This window comes from Jaculus jaculus, chromosome 2 (assembly GCF_020740685.1).
Source record: "Jaculus jaculus isolate mJacJac1 chromosome 2, mJacJac1.mat.Y.cur, whole genome shotgun sequence".
Classification (NCBI taxonomy): Eukaryota; Metazoa; Chordata; class Mammalia; order Rodentia; family Dipodidae; genus Jaculus; species Jaculus jaculus.
The window spans coordinates 2,025,454-2,044,190 of NC_059103.1; the positions used below are offsets into that span (position 1 = coordinate 2,025,454).

Sequence of the window (18,737 nt, forward strand, 5' to 3'; positions counted from 1 at the left end):
TTGAGACAAGGTCTTGCCATGTAGCCTAGGCTGGTTTTGAACTCATGTTCTTCCTGCCTTAGTCTTCCAAGGGCTGAGATCACAAGCATGTGCTACCAAACCCAGCTTGGATTGTTTATTGATAATATGTGAAATCATATGGATGTGTATTCTATACTAGCCACCTTTTTACCTTGAAATATCTGATTATCACTTATTTTACCACGAGGGAATAGAACTAGATAAACTGACCTGCACAGAGGTTGGGTGATTTTTTTTTTAGATCTATAAAATATAACAAGAAAATCTACCATATTTGAATGCCTAAATACTTCTGATAATCTTCACAAATGAAGTGGTTTTCTCTGTTGTGTCAGCTCTTTATGGATAGGTAATAATCTACCGTGAGCATTCTTTCATACCAACGATCCATCCATTCTCCTCCTTGCCCTTCCAGTTTACCCTCCAAGCTGCACATGCATGGTGTCAGAAAGCACAGTTTGAAGGCTGATAAGATGTTCAATAGTTGAAGGGCAAGCTTCACAAACATGAAGACCTGAGCTGGGATGCCAGGCACCCACATAGAAGCCGGATGTGGTGATACATGTCTTTAATCCCAGCACTGGGGAGATAGAGATACCCAGGAGAGAGAGTTTGCTGCTAGAGCTTGCTGGCCAACTAGCTGAATTGATGAGCTCTGGGTTCAGTGAGAGACACTATCTCAAAAAAAGAAAGTGATGGCTGGAGAGTTTGCTCAGTGGTTGAGGGCACTTGCATGCAAAGCCTGATGGCCTGAGTTCGGTTTCCTCATGCCCACCTGAAGCCAGATAAACAAGGTGGTGCATGCGTCTGGAGTTTGTTTGCAGTGGCTCTGCCTCTTCAAATCTGCCCCTGTTCTGCCTTTAATCTTAGCACTTGGGAAGCAGGTGGAGGAAGATGACTGTGAGTTCAAGGTCGTCCTAGCACTACAGAGTGAGTTCCAGCTGAGCCTGAGATAGAGTGAGACCCTATCTTAAAATAAAAAATAAAAATAAAAATAAAAAAATTTCAAAAAAGTGAAAAATGGCTGAGGAAGACACTAATTTTCATCCTGTGACATCCACAACATGCACACACATGTTCATGTACACTCTCAAATACACATGAGCTCACTTGCATACACACATATGCCCACTCACATACACACATGCAGAGAGAGAGGGAGAGAGAGCAGGAATCACCTTATCCTGACATATCAAGGGCATTATATTTAAACAGGTGTCCCCCGCCTTATGACATCACAGTGTAGCTTTAATTTCCAGATCTGCAAACTGAACCACAGTCAAACATATCTAGTCATATACTTAAATTTTACCTCAGGAGCACATTTGAAGCACAGAATTGTTTTGTCTAGAAAATGAGTATTATTGTTGTGGAAAAAAACACATTATAGTATGAAATTAAATTCCTGACCTCACTCCCTGTACATAGTAAAATGGGACTGACTCCACCCACCAGAAAAGGCTCTTCTACTTATTTTTTTTTAGAACTGTTTATCAGTAGTATGTGATGCTTTATGTTTTTGTTTCTTTGGAAACTTGAAAAATAAAACTTTCTGCCAGGCATGGTGACACACACCTTTAATCCTAGCACTCAGGAGGCAGAGGTAGGAGTATCACTCTGAGTTCAAGGCCACAATGAGACTCCATAGTGAATTCCAGATCAGCCTGGGTTAGAGCGAGACCCTACCTAGAAAAAACAAAAACAACAAAAAAACAACATCAAAACTTTTTGTAAGTGGTAAATTCATAAGCTTAAGGCATAAAAATGTTTGAATTTGATATAAAAAGGAGTTCTGAAAGGAAGATCAGTGGCTTTAGGTGAAAGATTGGTCACTCTGGGAAATTTCACTGCTGCCGGTGCAGCCTTCAGTAATGAAAGGTCCTGCTCGACTGATTGCCCATTCACATTGCCACCCAGGTCCTCCCCCCTGACCCCACCTGACTGATGGTGCTGATTACAGAGGCATCACCAGCTTCATCACTTTACCAGAGCATGCAGAAGGCTTTGTTGACTTGGGCCCTCCCCTTGTTTGCAGTATGGTTGTTTCCTTTGCTGGAGGCTGATTTTCATCCCCTTATTTCATTATCACTTTAAACAGTGAAGAAGAGCTGGATGTGGTGGCACACGCCTTTAATCCCAGCACCCTGGAGGCAGAAGTAGGAGGGTCACTGTGAGTTGGAGGCCACCCTGAGACTACATAGAGAAGTCCAGGTCAGCTTGGGCTAGAGTGAACCTTACCTCAAAAATTAAAAAAAAAAAAAAAAGTGAAGAAGAGGGCTGTAAAGATAACTTAGTGGTCAAAGCATTTGCCTGCGAAGCCAGAAGACCCAGGTTTGATTCCCCAGGACCCATATAAGCCAGATTCACAAGGTGGTGCATGTATCTGGAAGTTATTTACAGCTGCTGAAGGCTCTGGCATGTCCGTTCTGTCTTTCTCTCATGTAAATCAAATATAAAAGTGAAGAAGAGGGCTTGAGAGATGATTAAGAGGTTAAGATGCTTACCTGCAGAGCTTAACTACCATGGTTCGATTCCCCAATACCAATAAAAACCCAGATGCACAGGGTGATATATGTATCTGGAGTTTGTTTGTAGTGGCTGGAGGTTCCTGTTGTGCCTATTCTCATTCTGCCCCCCCCCACTCTCTCTCCAGATAAATAAAAATTAAAAAAAAAAAACTTTTGAAAAAGTAAAGAAGGAAAAGACTATGTCCTTAAGTAGGTGCCTATCTTCATTGAAGTTTTCCCTCATAGGTAGTCTCACACATCTCTTGTTGCATGATGTCCTTGGAGCCTAATGGTTGATCCCATGCTTTTTGCTATTAAAGTGTTCTGAAGGCTTCTCAAGTCTCCATTGGGAAATAAACAGCTAAAACCCCTGGAAGATGCCCTATCTATGTGCAGGAGGCCACGCTATAGAAGCATAGGCTCCACTTCTCCCATATACCCTGCTGCCCATGGAAACCATTTCTGTTCTGTCACACGGGGTCATGGTCCCTTTTTAGATGGGAAGATTAACTTTGCATTGGACAGGTAAAGTTAAATACATTTACATTTATCTGAAAAATCTTAAAAGTCCATTTAGGGAAGTGACTTCGACATCATAAAATTATGATGTTGTCTTGAGAGAACATTAGGTCTGGTCTTCTCCTTTGAATGGACATTAAATCTGTATTATCCAGACAAATGAGACTCTCTCTTTCATAAATGATGTACATGTTATTTAAAAGTTTGTGAAAATGGATATTTCACAGTTTTCCTTGGTAATTCATTCCAGGGGCTTAGAGAACTCATTGTTGGAATGCAGAAGTATGCATAGTCTCTGTGTGTTTACTTGGGGGGAGGTCTAGCTGTTATTTAGAAAGTCATCTTCTACCAAATATCTTGAAGGTGATCATTAGTTTTTTCCCTAGATCAGAGTCACTTCTTAACTACAATCATCATTGCCTGATGAATCTCTGCAGGTGTTTTCTTTCCCACATAAAGTATATACAGACATAGCGATTTCGAAGGGGCCTGTGCACCCCTATGTACAAATCCATCCTCCTTTCTTCTATTGCTTCATGTTCTCTTTAAGTGTCCAGGTCTATTGTGATGTTTTTGGCAGGCAAGAGGGCTGGGCGTGAGTGGTATGTGCAATTTAAGATTCCAGGGCAGGGGTAGTATGTGTCTTCACTACTTCCACTGATCAGTGCCCTGGCCTTGTGATCACATGGCATCTGCCTCCAAGGTTTAGAAACTGTCCTTTGTGGAGGGTTTTCAGGTAGATCAGATCACAATACCCAGCATGGTAATGTGTACACTGTAGAGGTGTGTGTGCCTCACTATGAATTCTATGAAGAATCGAATCGAGGTGTCATTTATATTCCAAACCACCATGTAGTAGATGAAGTTGATGATGTTCTGTCAGTGGTAGAACCAAATTTGAATTCTTAAGCTTCTATCTTAAAGCTCTTTTCTTTCAAAAAGAGGTACTTCTTATGAGTCATGCATGTAGAACACTGGAACCCTGTAAGGTGGCATTTCTTTTCCTATTGTTAAAGAGAGGGCAAATGGCAGGCCATTAATAAAGGCTGGGACTCAGGAAACCCCACAGCATTGGAGTTATATCTGCTGTGATTTGGCTTTATGACCTTAGGTAGGTCATAAGAGTGGATGCTTTTAGCCAAAGGACCTAGCAGAAAGGGAAATTGGACACACAGTTGACAAACAACCGAAGGAGTCACATGAAAATCACCTGAGAGCATGCCTATGCGCAGCAGAGCAGGCAGGGCTCTCTCAGAGGACACGGGTTTGTGGCTCCTTCTGACTTACGTGATATACTTTGTTACAGAAAGTAGTGATCATGTCTTACTCTTTGTATTCCCAATATTGACAACAGAGTGGCTAGCCAAAGAATTAATGCAAATTTCTGTGTTTGTTCATGTGTGTGGTGGTGATGGAAACCAAGGGGACTCTAGGCAGGAGCTCTACCACTGAGCCACAGCCCCTCACTGGGGGATTCTAGGCAAGCGCTTTACCACTGAACCACACCCCTGCCACTCACTGGGGGATTCTAGTGCTCTACCACTGAGCCACGCCCCCAACCCCTCACTGGGGGATTCTAGGCAGGAGCTCTACCACTGAGCTTCACCCCCATCCCCTCCCTGGAGGATTCTAGGCAGTAGCTCTACCACTGAGCTTCACCCCCAGCCCCTCACTGGGGGATTCTAGGCAGGAGCTCTACCACTGAGCCATACCCCTGCCCCTTACTGGGGGATTCTAGGCAGGTGCTCTACCACTGAGCCATATTTCTTTCCCTTCAATGTGTTTTATTAACCATAAAATCGTGCTTTTCAGAAACCCAAGAATTTTTTTGACACTCCAAAAGCCATTCCATCATGAACACTTCTGACCTTTTCATTCCATCTCTTCTACTATAGTCCACAGTCACCTTTGTCTGACTTTGTAGTTGTCATGTTCTGGATGTAGTCCAGGCCCTTTCTGTTCCCTGTCTACAATGTAAAGGGAATGATCTGGAAGGATATAATGTCTGCAGAAACTTCCTGCAGTTCTTTAGTAATTGTGATCACCCCGTCTTATCCAAGGGCTGTGGGCTGAGGAGACCACAGATGCAGGAGCTGTGGCTGTGAAGGGCTGGCTGTGTGTTCAGTGCATGTGCTGTAACCCCTTTGGCTTCATTCACTCAGCCTTCTATCTGAGAGACTGGTTTGTGTGATTGTGTATAGAATAGTTGGTTCATTTTCAGTACTGTGTATCATTCCATGTGGTGGTATTCCACAGGTCTTCTGTCTGGTGCACTGTTGAAACTCACTAAGAAATGGTGGGTATGTGTGAAGTAAAAGCTACTCTGTGAGTCCTGCTTTTTATTTACAAAGTGAAAGATTATATCCAGAAACTCTTCTTTTATAATCTTATAATCTTGTTACACTGAAACTATATCATCCTTTGAAAACCCATGTGGCTATGAGCAGGAATTGCCAATAAGTCCCACTGATAGGCCACTGTTGGTTACAAACTGGAAGAACTTGGGTGAGCCTCTTGGATGTTTTCAGGTGTTGGAATCATTCACCACTTTGAAATACCATCTAATCAGTTGTGTGTTCCTCATGAATCTGGGTCTGTTTGTTGGCTACTGAATTGGGCTGTATAATCATTGTGAATTAGCACTGCTTAAATCATCAAATTATTGTTGGGTCTGTGTTGTTTGCATATGGACTTCATCCATCTTTCTTTCTCTCTTCTTTAATATCTCAGATGATGTCGCCCCATATTTTAAAACGGAGCCAGGCCTGCCACAGATCCACCTGGAAGGGAACCGCCTTGTGCTCACGTGCCTGGCTGAAGGAAGCTGGCCTTTGGAATTCAAGTGGATGCACAATGACAGTGAGCTCACCTCCTACAGCAGCGACTATAAGTAAGTTCTTGCTTGAATGTCAGATCCCACCTCAGCACTGCATGTTTAGATTTGTTTTGGCATATTGTCCTAAATAGTACAGGGGTGAAAATGCTGGATTAACTTTCTGATGCATACAGGACCAAGGACTGGATATAAACATCTAATTAGAATGTGGTTTACTATTCCAATACCAGTTGTTTTCATCTGGAGTCTTTCATTCTGTTTGTGGAAGTAAGCCTGTTAATGAAACCAAACACTAAAAAGATATGGAGAGACATTTACCCAACACTTTAATATTATAACTTTTCTGTGCTGTGGCATCAGTCCCATCTACAAATATTGCTGCTGTTTCACCAGTACAAGTGTTTCATACAGATCCTTAGGTCAGTAGCTTCCATAGCTCTAAGCTGTCAACAAAAATCCTTGTGAGCTTTTTTGTTTTCCCTTGGGACAGTAAAGGGTGGCATCATGGCAGTCTGGATATGAACAATTGGATCCAACAGTGCAGTGAATATTGCACATCTGGTGTGTGCCAGGCATTGCACCAGGCTCCGGGTTCCAAGCAACATTGAGGAGCCATGGAACACAATGTGAGGAGGGCAGAGTTAGAGATCAGGACCCCAGGACCCGATCTGGAGTGTGGCACTGGAACAGCCCAACCCTGCCTTTCATACTGTTACATCTTTTTTTTTTTTTTGTATATGTTAGCATATAAAATAATGGGTTTCATTATGAGATTTTCTCACATGCACACATATCACTCCCAGTAGCTTCCCATGTTCCCCATGCAATATCTCCTCCACCTCACTTTGGCAAGTTCCCTTCCCCAAATAGTCTCCCCTTCTGTTTTCATGTCACATGTATTTCATTACCCTCATTTAAGGTCTCTTCCTTTCCTCTCATGATCTCCTTCCTAGTTTCATGAACTACAGATGTTGTCTTATTTCTGGAGCTAAGACTTCCAGCACTATCTGAATTCAGAGAGTGGTAGCCAGGCATTGTGGCATACACACCTTTAATTCCAGAACTTGAGGGGCAAGGGTAGGATTGCTGTGAGCTTGAGAATAGCCTGAGGCTATGGTGTGAGTTCCAGGTCAGAATGGGCTAGAGTGAGATGCTACTTCAAAAAAAAAGAAAAATTGGGGGGCTGGAGAGATGGTTTAGCAGTTAAGCACTTGCCTGTGAAGCCTAAGGACCCTGGTTCAAGGCTCGGTTCCCCAGGTCCCACGTTAGCCAGATGCACAAGGGGGCGCACGCGTCTGGAGTTTGTTTGCAGAGGCTGGAAGCTCTGGCGTGCCCATTCTCTCTCTCTCCCTCTATCTGTCTTTCTCTCTGTCTGTCCTCACAAATAAATAAATAAATAAATAAATAAAAATTAAAAAAAAATTTTTAAGGGTGTAGGACTAGAGATATGGTCAAGCGGTTAGAGCACTTGCCTGAAAAGTCAAAGGAGCCAAGGGTGGTGGTGCACGCCTTTAATCCCAGCACTCGGGAGGCAGAGATAGGAGGATCATCATGAGTCCGTGGCCACCCTGAGACTATAAAGTGAATTCCAGGTGAGCCTGAGCCAGAGTGAGACCCTACCTCAAAAAAATAAAAAAACAAAAGACCCAGGTTCAAGTGCCCAGGACCCACGTAAGCCAGATGTACAAGCTGGCACATGTGTCTATAGTTTATTAGCAGCAGCTAGAGGGCCTGGTATGCCCATTTTCTCCCTCTCTTTCTCTCTCTATCAAATAAATAAATAAAAATTATTATTTTTTTCAAAAGTGAGTGCTTTACATTTTCTCCTAATTAGTATAATGCTCGGTGTAGGTTTGTCATATAAGGCCTTTATTATGTTGAGACATATTCTTTCTAGGTTTTTTTTTTTCAGAGCACTTATTATGAAAATATGCTAAAGTCTGTGTAAGGTCTGCTCTATATCTATTGAGGTAACTCTGCATTTTTTTAGAGGCTGTTCATTGGTTCTATTATACTTTCTGATTTGTGTATGTTAAACCAACCTTGCATTCCCAGAGTGAAATTAATGTGATAGTATCATGTGAGTTTTTCTTTTATTTTATCTATTTGCGAGAGAGAGAGAGAACAAAAAACAGAAAGAGGCAGACAGAAGGAGAGTGAGTATGGGTGTGCCAAGGTCTCCTGCCACTGCAAACAAACTCTAGACATATGTACCACTTTGTACAACTGGCTTTACATAAGTCCCAGGGAATCAAATCTGGGTTGTCAGGCTTTCAGGCTTGGCAAGAAAGCAAGAACCTTTAACTGTTAAGCCATCTCTCTAGCCCTGTGTGAGCTTCTTAATTTTGTTTTTGAACTTTCAAGATTTTCACTGAGAATTTTTATGTCTGTGTTCATTAGTGAAACTGTTATGTGGTTTGCTTTTTATCTTGTTTTGTCCATATCTAGTTTTGTTATCAGTATAATGCTGGTTCTATGGAATGAGTTTGGTAAAGTCCATTCCCTCTCATTTTTAAATATTTTTACTTATTTCTATGAAAGCAGAGAGAGAAGGAGAGATAGGGAGGAGTAAGACAGAGAGAATGAGTACGCCAGAACCTCCAGCTGCTGCAAACAAACTCCAAATACATGCACTTCTTGTTCATCTGGTTTCATATGGGTACTGGGGAATTTAATCCTGGTCATTAGGCTTTTCAGGCAAGTACCTTAACCACTGATCCCTCTTTACAGCTCCATGTTCCTTCCCTTTCCACTTTATGAAATACAGTAAGGGGCATTGATGTTAGCTTGCCTTTAAATGTTCAGTAAAATGTGGCAGTGAATCCTTCTGTTACTGGATTTTTCTTTGTTGGGAGACATTTTTTTATGACTATTGCTGGTTGAATCTTGTTGGTTGTGACTCTGTTGAACATGATTTAATTTTAGTAGGTCATGTATGTCTAGAAATTTATCCATTACTTATGTGTTTTCCAGTTTTTTGGAATGCAGGTTTTCAAAACATTACTTAATGATTTTCTGGATTACATTGCCATTTATATTAACCCCCTTTTCATCTCTAATATTATTAATTTGGGTTGTTCTGTCTCTCTCGCTTATTTTACACACACACACACACACACACACACATATAATATGTATGTGTATATATATACATATACATACACACACATATATACACACATATACATATGTATGTATGTATATACATATATATATACACACTTGTATACACACATATGTGAATGTGTAATTGTTATGTCTTCTTGGTGAATTGTTTACTTTATTAGTATATATTGGCCTTAAAAATATTTTTGAGTTAACTTTGAAGTCTCCTTTCTTAGATGTCAGAATATCTACATCACCTTATATTTGTCTTCTGTCACATGAAGTGTTGTTGTCTGTGTTGTCTCAGTCTGTGGTGTGTTTGCCAGTGAGGTGTGTCTCTTAGAGAGTGCAGACAGTTGAATATAGTTTTTCAGTCCAGTCCATTAGCCTCAGTCTCTTCACTTGCTGAGTTGAGTGCATTTACATTCCGGGTTATTGTTGAACAATGTTTGCTCATCAGTAGGATCTTGTTCTTTATTGACAGATACTTGCTCATTTGCAGGATCTTGTCATTTTCTGGTTGCTTGTGCTTTTCTTCCTCCTCTGTTAGTGTTACGGTTTTGATGGCTTACTTGGTAGGGCATGGAGAGGTTCCTTCCTAGCTCCCTCAGTTTCCTAACAGTACTCAGAGCCTCTCAGACTGGTTCTGCGTCACCACCATACCCGGTCAATGAATTGTCATGCTGGATGATAAATTCTGAGCAGGATGGGGCTAGTGCCATCTGCAAAATTCAAGCAATCCTGTGGGTGGTTTGAATGTAAAATGTCCTCTATAGCCTGATGTGCTTGTGACTGAGCCTCCTACTTATTTCCCAGCTGGCAGAGCCTTTGGGAGGTGGAACTTTGCCAAAGGAGGCTTGTCACTGGAGATAGACCTGGAGGTGCATTAGTCCAGCCCTGCTGTGTGCATATTAGCTAGTTTACTCAGACTAATTCCTCCCATGGCTGCTGTGACAAGATGTGACTCAGGCTTTCTACTTAGGCCTGCTCTGTTTTCCTTCCATCAGTTGCTTGTGGTCAGGTATTCCGTCACAGCAACAAGAAGGTAATTGCAGCAGGTTCCAAAGTCAGAAGACCCCAACAGCTTCATGCTATCATTTTCACCATGGAAAACAGAATCAGCTGTCTACATCCAACTCAACACATGGTCATCCCACCCCTCATCTATCTCTGAGGTCATAAAATGTATTGCACAGTCCAGATTCAGATGGTGTAGATTGTGTGTGTGTGTGTGTGTGTGTGTGTGTGTGTGTGTGTGTGTTGTTTAAATCCCCATACATGCATGTTGTTAGTGACTATAAACATTTAACAGTTGCAGGTTTTCCTAACGCCCTGGTTTCTGATTTTTGTGGACAATTCGGAGGCAGGGTTACGTGGGTCTGCTGCCCACCCCAGGCTGCACAGTGCTGCTCCATGGGCTCTGCTGTTTGACAGTATCTGCTGACCCTGCTCCATTTCACTCAGTGCTCATTTACTTGTGCTTGCTACCTGCACACCCTTTCACACATAAGAGTCTGTGGTCTTTTCTACCACTGTAGCCTTACCCTAGTGTTTCTCTGCTCTTTGAAGATCAGTGTGTCGCAGTAACTCAGAGCACATTGAAATCAAACAGCCCTGGACCTGAATCCCAGCTCCACTACCTGCATGGTGTCGAGGCCTTGAGCACATAGCCTGTGGGCCAAGCTATAAGGATTGGAGAAGGAGACCCCTACCTCACCAAGGGTGCTGTGGCTTATGTCACAGTCCATTTTCTGGTCCAATGTCATTTTCCTGTAATCCTCAGCAACGTTCTGCATTATTGTCATGTGATGATGATTGGGGTTGCCGCTTGTTAGAAGGAGTGTAAAAGCAATGTGGACAGTGAATTCAGAGATGAGAATTGCGTGTGAGTGGTAAGCTTGAACAACACAGGCCTTGGCGTCGAGCTTGCGACCTTCACTACTTCAGCTTGCTGTCTCCATGACTTTGCAGAGCCTGACTCCTTTGATCAACTTTTCTGGTCTGTACAATGAGTATGACAAAACCCATGACACTAGGTTCTCAGAAAACAAAAGCAAGAGTCACGTGCTCTCTGCCCTGGGAAGAAAGGAGTGTGCTCCAAAAAGACTATTACCCTAGGTAAAAAGAGTAGATCTGTAGGTCATCTATGATTGCAACCTTCAGAGTTAAATACTGCCATGGATAGCAGAGAAGGATATTTTTTTCTTGATATTCACTTTTCTTATGGATGTTTTCTGAATTACAGCTGCTTAAGACCTGCAGATTGTTTACGCCCCACAACAGCTATCCTTCTCTCCCTCATTTAGTGATTCTGCCCACTTCACAGAAGAAAGGTGTGTCTTCCTTGATAGTCTGTCTATGGGTCTTGACCCTAGGAAAATGAGACAATAAAGGATAATGCTGAATTTCTTTTAGCATTCCTTTCCGTAAAAAATGAACAGAACAGGCATCACATTAAGATAGTATTTGCATTCTTTTGGGTGTATTTAGAACAGTTGTGGAACAGTTTTATTTATCTTTTGAAAACCAAAATGAGCTTTGTACCAGCATGCAGTTCTTTTAAATTTATGACAGAACAATGTTAATGTCAACTTCAAAAGCAAGAGGGGCTGGAGAGATGGCTCAGTTCTGAAGACACTTGCCTCCAAAGCCTATGGATCCAGATTTCATTCACCAGTATCTACATAAAGCCAGATGCACAAAGTGGCGCATGTATTTGGAGTTTGTTCACAGCAGTTAGAGACCCTGGCATTCTCATTCTCTCTCTCTCTCTCTCTCTCTCTCCTTCTCTCTTTCCTTACAAGTAAATAATTTTTTTTAAGAAACTTTAGTTAAATGAAGAGGTGTTGCATTTTGTTTTGTTTTGTTTTATTTGCCATTGTTCCTTCTACCAGCAAAATGTACCTGTTTATTTGAAATATGCTGCAGTCATCCACAGAATGGCAAAACCGTGTTGGCTATAATGAAGCAAGGCCAAGGAGCACCTCATTATCTGTGGGCCATTTAAGTCATGCGTAGGCCTCACTGCTGCTCCGCTGGCCTCATAATGAGGAGCCCCAGTTTTCCTCTGAAGAAGAATGGTTTGGTTTGGAGTAGATATGATGAATTACATTCTGTTCACCAAGGGCTACAGACATCAAGATGAGTTATCAAGAATCCATTGTGTTTTGTCATCATTTTTTTTCAAGATACGAAAGCTACTTTTAAAGAATCTCATACAATTTTTTTCAGATTACTTTTTCATCTACTTTCTTCCAGTAAGCACCTACAGCTATTATAGGCTAACCTTCACGAGGCCTTGCTAGGCTGCAAACTGGAAACCATGGATGCTTAGGAAAATTTTCCTGCCTGAGAGGGAGCACCTGTTTTCCTCCTTGGCATCAGTTAGGAAAATGCTCGTCCTATAAGGAGCAAATAATGTACTGTGACCTTTCTAGCATTGACTAAGGATAGTATTTTCTTCGTGGCTTTTGTTATGGACTGCATGTGGATTTTAGTGAATTTCAGGCGTTCTGTTTCCTGTGTGTTTGCATTCTGCCCTTTAGGCACAGGTGACTGGCCAAGTTGGCTCATCCACAGCAGTTCCTTAATTAAACCAAGTTTGGTTTGCATAGATGGATTTGCATAAAGTTTTTAAAGAATCATCTAATGCAAACCTGTAATATTTGCATTCAAAGTTTGCATGTATGCATGCACACCCATGCATCAAGAATTTCTCAGTGCTAGTACAGTATGCCTGTTAGAACTGTCCGAATAATTGAGTAGTCAGAAAATCATCATTTTCTTATGAGACCTGTTTCTGTGGCTCAATTCTATGACACTATCACAATAGAAGTTTGATGTATGTTTATTTGTTTTTTATTTCAGTCAAAATAGGAATGCTTAAGGGAACATGTTATTTTTCTTGTTTTATAAAAAGGCAAGAAAATTCCACAGTATCAATAAAAATTTATTCAATACCTGGGATAATTTTTCAGGCAACATTTAAAACCTGCATGAGAAAAGATGCAATGAATGCTTCAGCGAGAGACTTCAAAAGAGATCTTAAATAGGAAATCCATGCATTCTAAAAATACCTTTTCCTCTGAAATGATTGTATGAATTTCACCTAATCAGTGGGCCTTTTATAGAACCAACTGTCAGTAGTACGTTTTCATATGGTCCTGGTGCTCAAACTTGAGACCTGTGCAAATATAATGGGGTGCTAGGGGTTTAGGAAAGTCCTTGAACCCCAAACCCTAGGTTCATTTTTAATTTTAATAAAATAAATGGATAAAATTAGAGTGAGAAGGATAATTATTAAGTTGTTGTATTTATTGAGAAAGATACAGAGCCAAAGAAAGGCTTGAGAATTCACTGGGCAAGCCTAGGAAAACCACAGAAAGAAGAGAGAAAAGAAAGTTCAAAGAACTTCTGCCATGTGGGGAGCTGGAGGGGATAAATTGCCCGCATGGAGAGTAAGGGTGTCTGGCAGGGCCTTGGCTGAGCCAAGGGGAAGTTCACCAGGAGCTGGAAGTTTCCAAGTGATCAGGCAGCTCAGAGAGCATGTCCGCCCCCGCCCCCCCCCCCCCATTTATAACCTTATAGTGGTGGGTCCTAAGTTCCTGCTGCAGTGAACCAGAGGGACAGCTGATTGGTCAGTGCTAGGGGCTGTCTCAGGGAGAGGCTAGCCAAGTTTTGGGGTCTAAGCTTGACCAACCACAGTGTTAGGATTAGATTTAAATCCTAGGAAAGATCTCCCTCCAAGAGGGGTCCAGGTTGTTTGTGGAAAAACAGGTCTAAGGAACTAGGCAGGAGATAGGGAGTCAGATCGTCTTGATTTTTAGCAAGTGCAGACTTTCCTGCCTTTTGACTTAATAGGGACCTGGTCACTCTAACTGCCTACTCCCTCTCATAAACACTGTATCACTGAACTATCTCCCCACCCTAAGATGTTTTAGAAATAATACCAATGATACTTTTTTCTGATGGGTGATTTGAGAAAGTTCTAAAGCTCATCCAGAAATATAACCAGAAAATAATATCTATAAGTGTTTTAAACCTTTGGCAAATAATAGGGAAGAATTATCCTTGGAGGTATAAAAATTAAGATACAGAGAAAAATAAATAACAAATTTATAATATAAAATAAACCAAAATATTCCAGAGGAGATTTTGAACCAGACCTTGAAATACATAAAAATATACCTAGCCAAATAAGCTTTCAAACTAATGGTGAAAAAATAAAGTACTGGGAAACAGCATTTAGAAAATACTGATCCTAAAAGAAACTCCTTTCTTAGAGCCCCACTGGCATGCAAAAGTAACCATGGTGAATTATAGATCAGGTTCTCCGACTGCTTCCTTGTCATCCTGGGGAAATGCCTTCCCTCTAGAACTTAGAACTATGATTCCAGAGAGTCTCAGGTCAAGAAACACAAGTAGCTCCCTGAGATTGGAGGCCAATCTGATCTTGATCCCTTAATTATGGCCACTGGTTCAACACAGAGTGTAAAGAACAGTGCCCAGTGTGATGGTGCTAAACCCAATTCCTTTGTCCTGTGGTATGGCTACTTCCAGGGGTGACTATATAAATGAATGACTGTTGAATTTCCTGGTCAGGTGGTCTTTTTCGCCTCTCTCCCCCACTGATAAATGAAAGGAGGTTCAGAGGTCCTTCTGGGCAGCTGGTTGTGTGCATAGAGTAAGCCCTGAGTTTGTGCTGCTGGCCCAGACAAAGAGCAGGGAAGGCAAATGCATCCCCAGAACAGACACTGAGGGGAGAAGATTGGCTGCAGCATGCTCCCATGGTTGAAGGTCAGGCAGGATTATAGCAGTCTTGGGTGGCCTTGGAGAAGAATGGCTCCAGCATGGTCCCATGGTTGAAGGTCAGGCAGGATCATAGCAGTCTCACGTGGACTTGGAAAAGAGCACCACAAGGGGAGAAGAGCACATGGCATCTACCTGCCATCTGAGGAGAAGGAGGCGGTGTTGCTGGACCTGTTTGTAGCCCCAGGCCTTCCCAACATGACTGATTTGCTTCTGTCTCCTTTCATTAGTTGCAAGAAAGCTATATGACATCCACAGTAGGTAATTCTGCCCAGTGGATGGTTAAATGCCTTGTCTGAAGTGGAGGCTCTGTAGTGATGTTAAAGTACCCTCATTTGTCTCCCTCTATTGGCTCTCCCCAAGGTGTGACTTCTTCTCCGTTTCCAGTCTTGCTCTCCCAGACCTCTTTCCCATCGTTCATGCTGCTTAGTGCTGCTCAAATGTCTCTTTGTAGGGCCTCTAGCCACTGTAAACAAACTGTAGGTGCATGTGCTACTTTGGCTTATGTGGGTACTAGGAAGTTAAACCAGGGTCCTTATGCTTCACAGGCAAGTGCTTTAACCACTAAGCCATTTCTCCAGCTCCCCCCTCCCCAACTAGTTGTAAAAAGCAATATTTAAAAGGATTGAATTATTTCTGGGTATCTTCATAGTATCAGAACAAAACTCAAGTATATCTAAAAGGATGCAAAACTATCCAGTACTCAACAAGGTCAGATTCACAGCATCTAATCAAATCAGTTTATCTTGCCTAGAAACAGGCAGAGAGGCAGGAAAGTGGGATCTGTAAGGAGGAAAATCCATAGATTGAAACCAAAAAGTGGAACTGACTGAATAAAGACAACAAAACCATTTTGATTGTATTCCATGCAGTCAAAGTAGAGTCATGAAAGGTAAGAAGGCAGAACCCAAACTTGTAAAGATGACAATTTGTGTGATTTGAAAATAACAACAACAACAACAAAAAAAAAATCACATGAGCTAGGTGTGGTGGCACAGGCCTTTAATCCTACCACTTGGGAGGCAGAGGTAGGAGGATCCCTGTAAGTTCAAAGCCAACCTGAGACTATATAGTGAATGCCAGGTCTGCCTGAGCTAGAGTGAGACCCTACCTCGAAAAAAACAAAATAGATTTTTGTTTTAGCTGAGGATGATGGTACATGTTTTTTTTTAAAGATAATTCAGATTTATTTTTATTTATTTATTGGAGAGCAACAGAGAGAGAGAGTGGGAGGGAGGGAGGGGGAGAGAATGGGTGCACCAGGGCCTCCCACAACTATGAACGAACTCCAGACGCATGTGCCCCCTTGTGCATTTGGCTAACGTGGGTCCTGGGGAATCAAGCCTTGAACTGGGGTCCTTAGGCTTCACAGGCAAGTGCTTACCCGCTAAGCCATCTCTCCAGCCCAGTACCCTGGTTTGATTGTCCAGGTCTCACATAAGCCAGATGCACAAGGGGTCACATGCATCTGGAGTTTGTTTGGAATGGCTAGAGGCCCTGGTGTGCCCATTCTCTCTCTCTCTTTCTCTCCCTCTCTGTTTCTAATAAATAAATTAATTAAAAATATGTAAATTTAAAATAACATCATAAAGGTGAAGTTCTTAGGGATTAATCTGATAAATATTTACACTGAAAACCTCAAACATTGTTGAGAGAAATAAGAGAACTCTGTCGATGGACAGATGTACTGTGTTCCTATATCTGAAGACTTAATGTTTTTAATTATGTCACTTTTTTCAGATTGTTTTCCTTGTTCATATCCTTTAGACCTGATATCCTTAGGGAAATCTTCCAATTAAAATATATCACTAACTGTTGAGGAATATCTCTGTATGTGTCTCTTCATTTGTTACTTTTAAACCTACCTCATTTTGTAAAGGGTCTATTTAGGAACATTCTTCTTAGGTGAAAAAATGAGTTGGTTTCTTTATTAACCAAGTGAACTGAGGGGCCTGTCATCTTCATCTTACAGTAAAGGCTGATTGCCCTAGAGGTTCCTTCTCTCTGCCTGGCTTTAATTTTCCTAACCTTGGTTCCTATTAATCCTCTGCTGGCTCTCACTCTATTGTTCCTATCTCAGTGAAGTGCTCAGCTTACAATAAAGGGTTATTTTGGCTCAGTGGAGCTGGTGTGGCCATTTTTTTAAGTAAAATAAATTCAATCCCATACAGCTCCACTTAGGCCGTTCACGTGATTGGTTCCAGGCGAGCACAGTGAGTGGCTGCAGAAGTGGGTATAAACACTGCATTCTCACTTTGACCTTTCATCTGGGTCACAAGTGATATTTGTGATTCCTGGATTTAAAAAAAAAAAAGAATTACTCATTTAAAATACATTGGGTTCTTTTGTCTTTTTTGTCTGTAAGGATGGAGGTGATACGTGTGGGAAATCAAAAGTGTTGCCAAGTGAAAGTAACTGAAACTGACCTCCAAGGCTTATGTAGCATGGACTCACCCTGTCGCATTTGATTTTGATCCCTATAATAATGAGTGGTGCCTTCATGTGTCTGTATATCCCATAATAGTAATGGTAATAAATAAAATAATAATGATAATAATAACAACATGATAATATTATGAGTTTGTGTCTTTAGAATGCAGTCTGTGTTTTCATTGCTGTAGAGCCACAGAAGATAGGATTGTTTCTGGAGAATACCTGAGAAGGAATTAGCATCAGGCCTTTTAAAGTTATTATTGGGGATGATTTGGATTTAGGTAATTAATCTCTCATGGGTCTCCTGTCTTAGGATCATTTTGGATCCTAGTTGAAGACTTTAGCCAGTAAGACAAAGCAATCTCATGATTCATTGTTGACAAGTACTTCCAAACGAGATGAATAGAAGCTTTTAAACTTATGTTTCTAATTCACTTGTGTTTATATACTTGTACTTTAGGCCCCATTTTCATGACTTCTCTGCATGGATATTTTTAACTGTAGACAATAATGCCTGTCTTCATACTTTTAATACTTGGTATAATGGTTCCCATTTTTTATGTCCACAGAGAATCTCATATCATAAAGAATTAAGTAATCAGAGATGGAATAAAAGATTTTTATCCATAAAAAAATCAATGCCTTCTTTCCCAAAGGTTTTCTGGCTTTCTATCCTTACTGATATGAGCTCATTCAATTCTCATAAAGCTGGATTTGACAAAATGATTCCAGTCATGTGCCCATGCTTCACTCAATGGAGATTACCTTTTCTGCCCAAATTAGGTAAGGAAAGATAGAAATGAATGAAGGCTAAAAACATTTATGTTAGGGGCAGTCACATAAACCAGGGTCTCCAACAGTCTTAGGACCATTTTGACACTAACCCTTGAACTTTGTGTAGGCTTTCATAACGATGATGATAAAGCCTCGTGCAGTTTTTCATGGTATCCTAGAATCAGCACAAAGCTTCAGGAATGCTATCATTCGGCTGATCCTTGAAAGCTTTGCACTGCCCAGATCTGTGATCCTAACACAACTGCTTCACATTCTGTAGACCTCAGCCCAGGTTCATAGGTACCTATTTACTATCCCTTTTCATTTAAGACAATTTCTGAGGTAAACAATATACATATTAGGGCTGGAGAGATGGCTTAGTGGTTAGGCGCTTGCCTGTGAAGCCTAAGGATCCCGGTTCGAGGCTCAATTCCCCAGGTCCCACGTTAGCCAGAGGCACAAGGGGGCGCAGGTATCTGGAGTTCGTTTGCAGTGGCTGGAGGCCCTGGCGCGCCTCTCTCTCTGTCTCTGTCTCTTTCTCTCTCTGTTGCTCTCAAATAAATAAATAAAAATAAAAATTAAAAAAAAATTAAAAAAAAGAATATACATATTAGACAACTTTCACAAACCCAGAGTTCCAAATGGATGGCTCCCTCGTTCCCACCCATCATGTGATACCTTAGCTGTCTAAAAAACAATGACCTTCAGCTTGCCCAATGCATGACCTACTAGCA

The 18,737-nt window shown here is 41.4% G+C and overlaps 1 protein-coding gene across 1 annotated transcript in view; it reads left to right on the forward strand.

The window, feature by feature from the left end:
* Window positions 1–18,737, forward strand: part of Sdk1 (sidekick cell adhesion molecule 1) — a 1,082,085-nt gene that overhangs the window by 318,041 nt on the left and 745,307 nt on the right. The window contains exon 2 of the mRNA XM_045142963.1: window positions 5,778–5,937. Coding sequence (XP_044998898.1) covers window positions 5,778–5,937 — 160 coding nt within the window. The remainder of the gene's footprint in view (window positions 1–5,777; window positions 5,938–18,737) is intronic.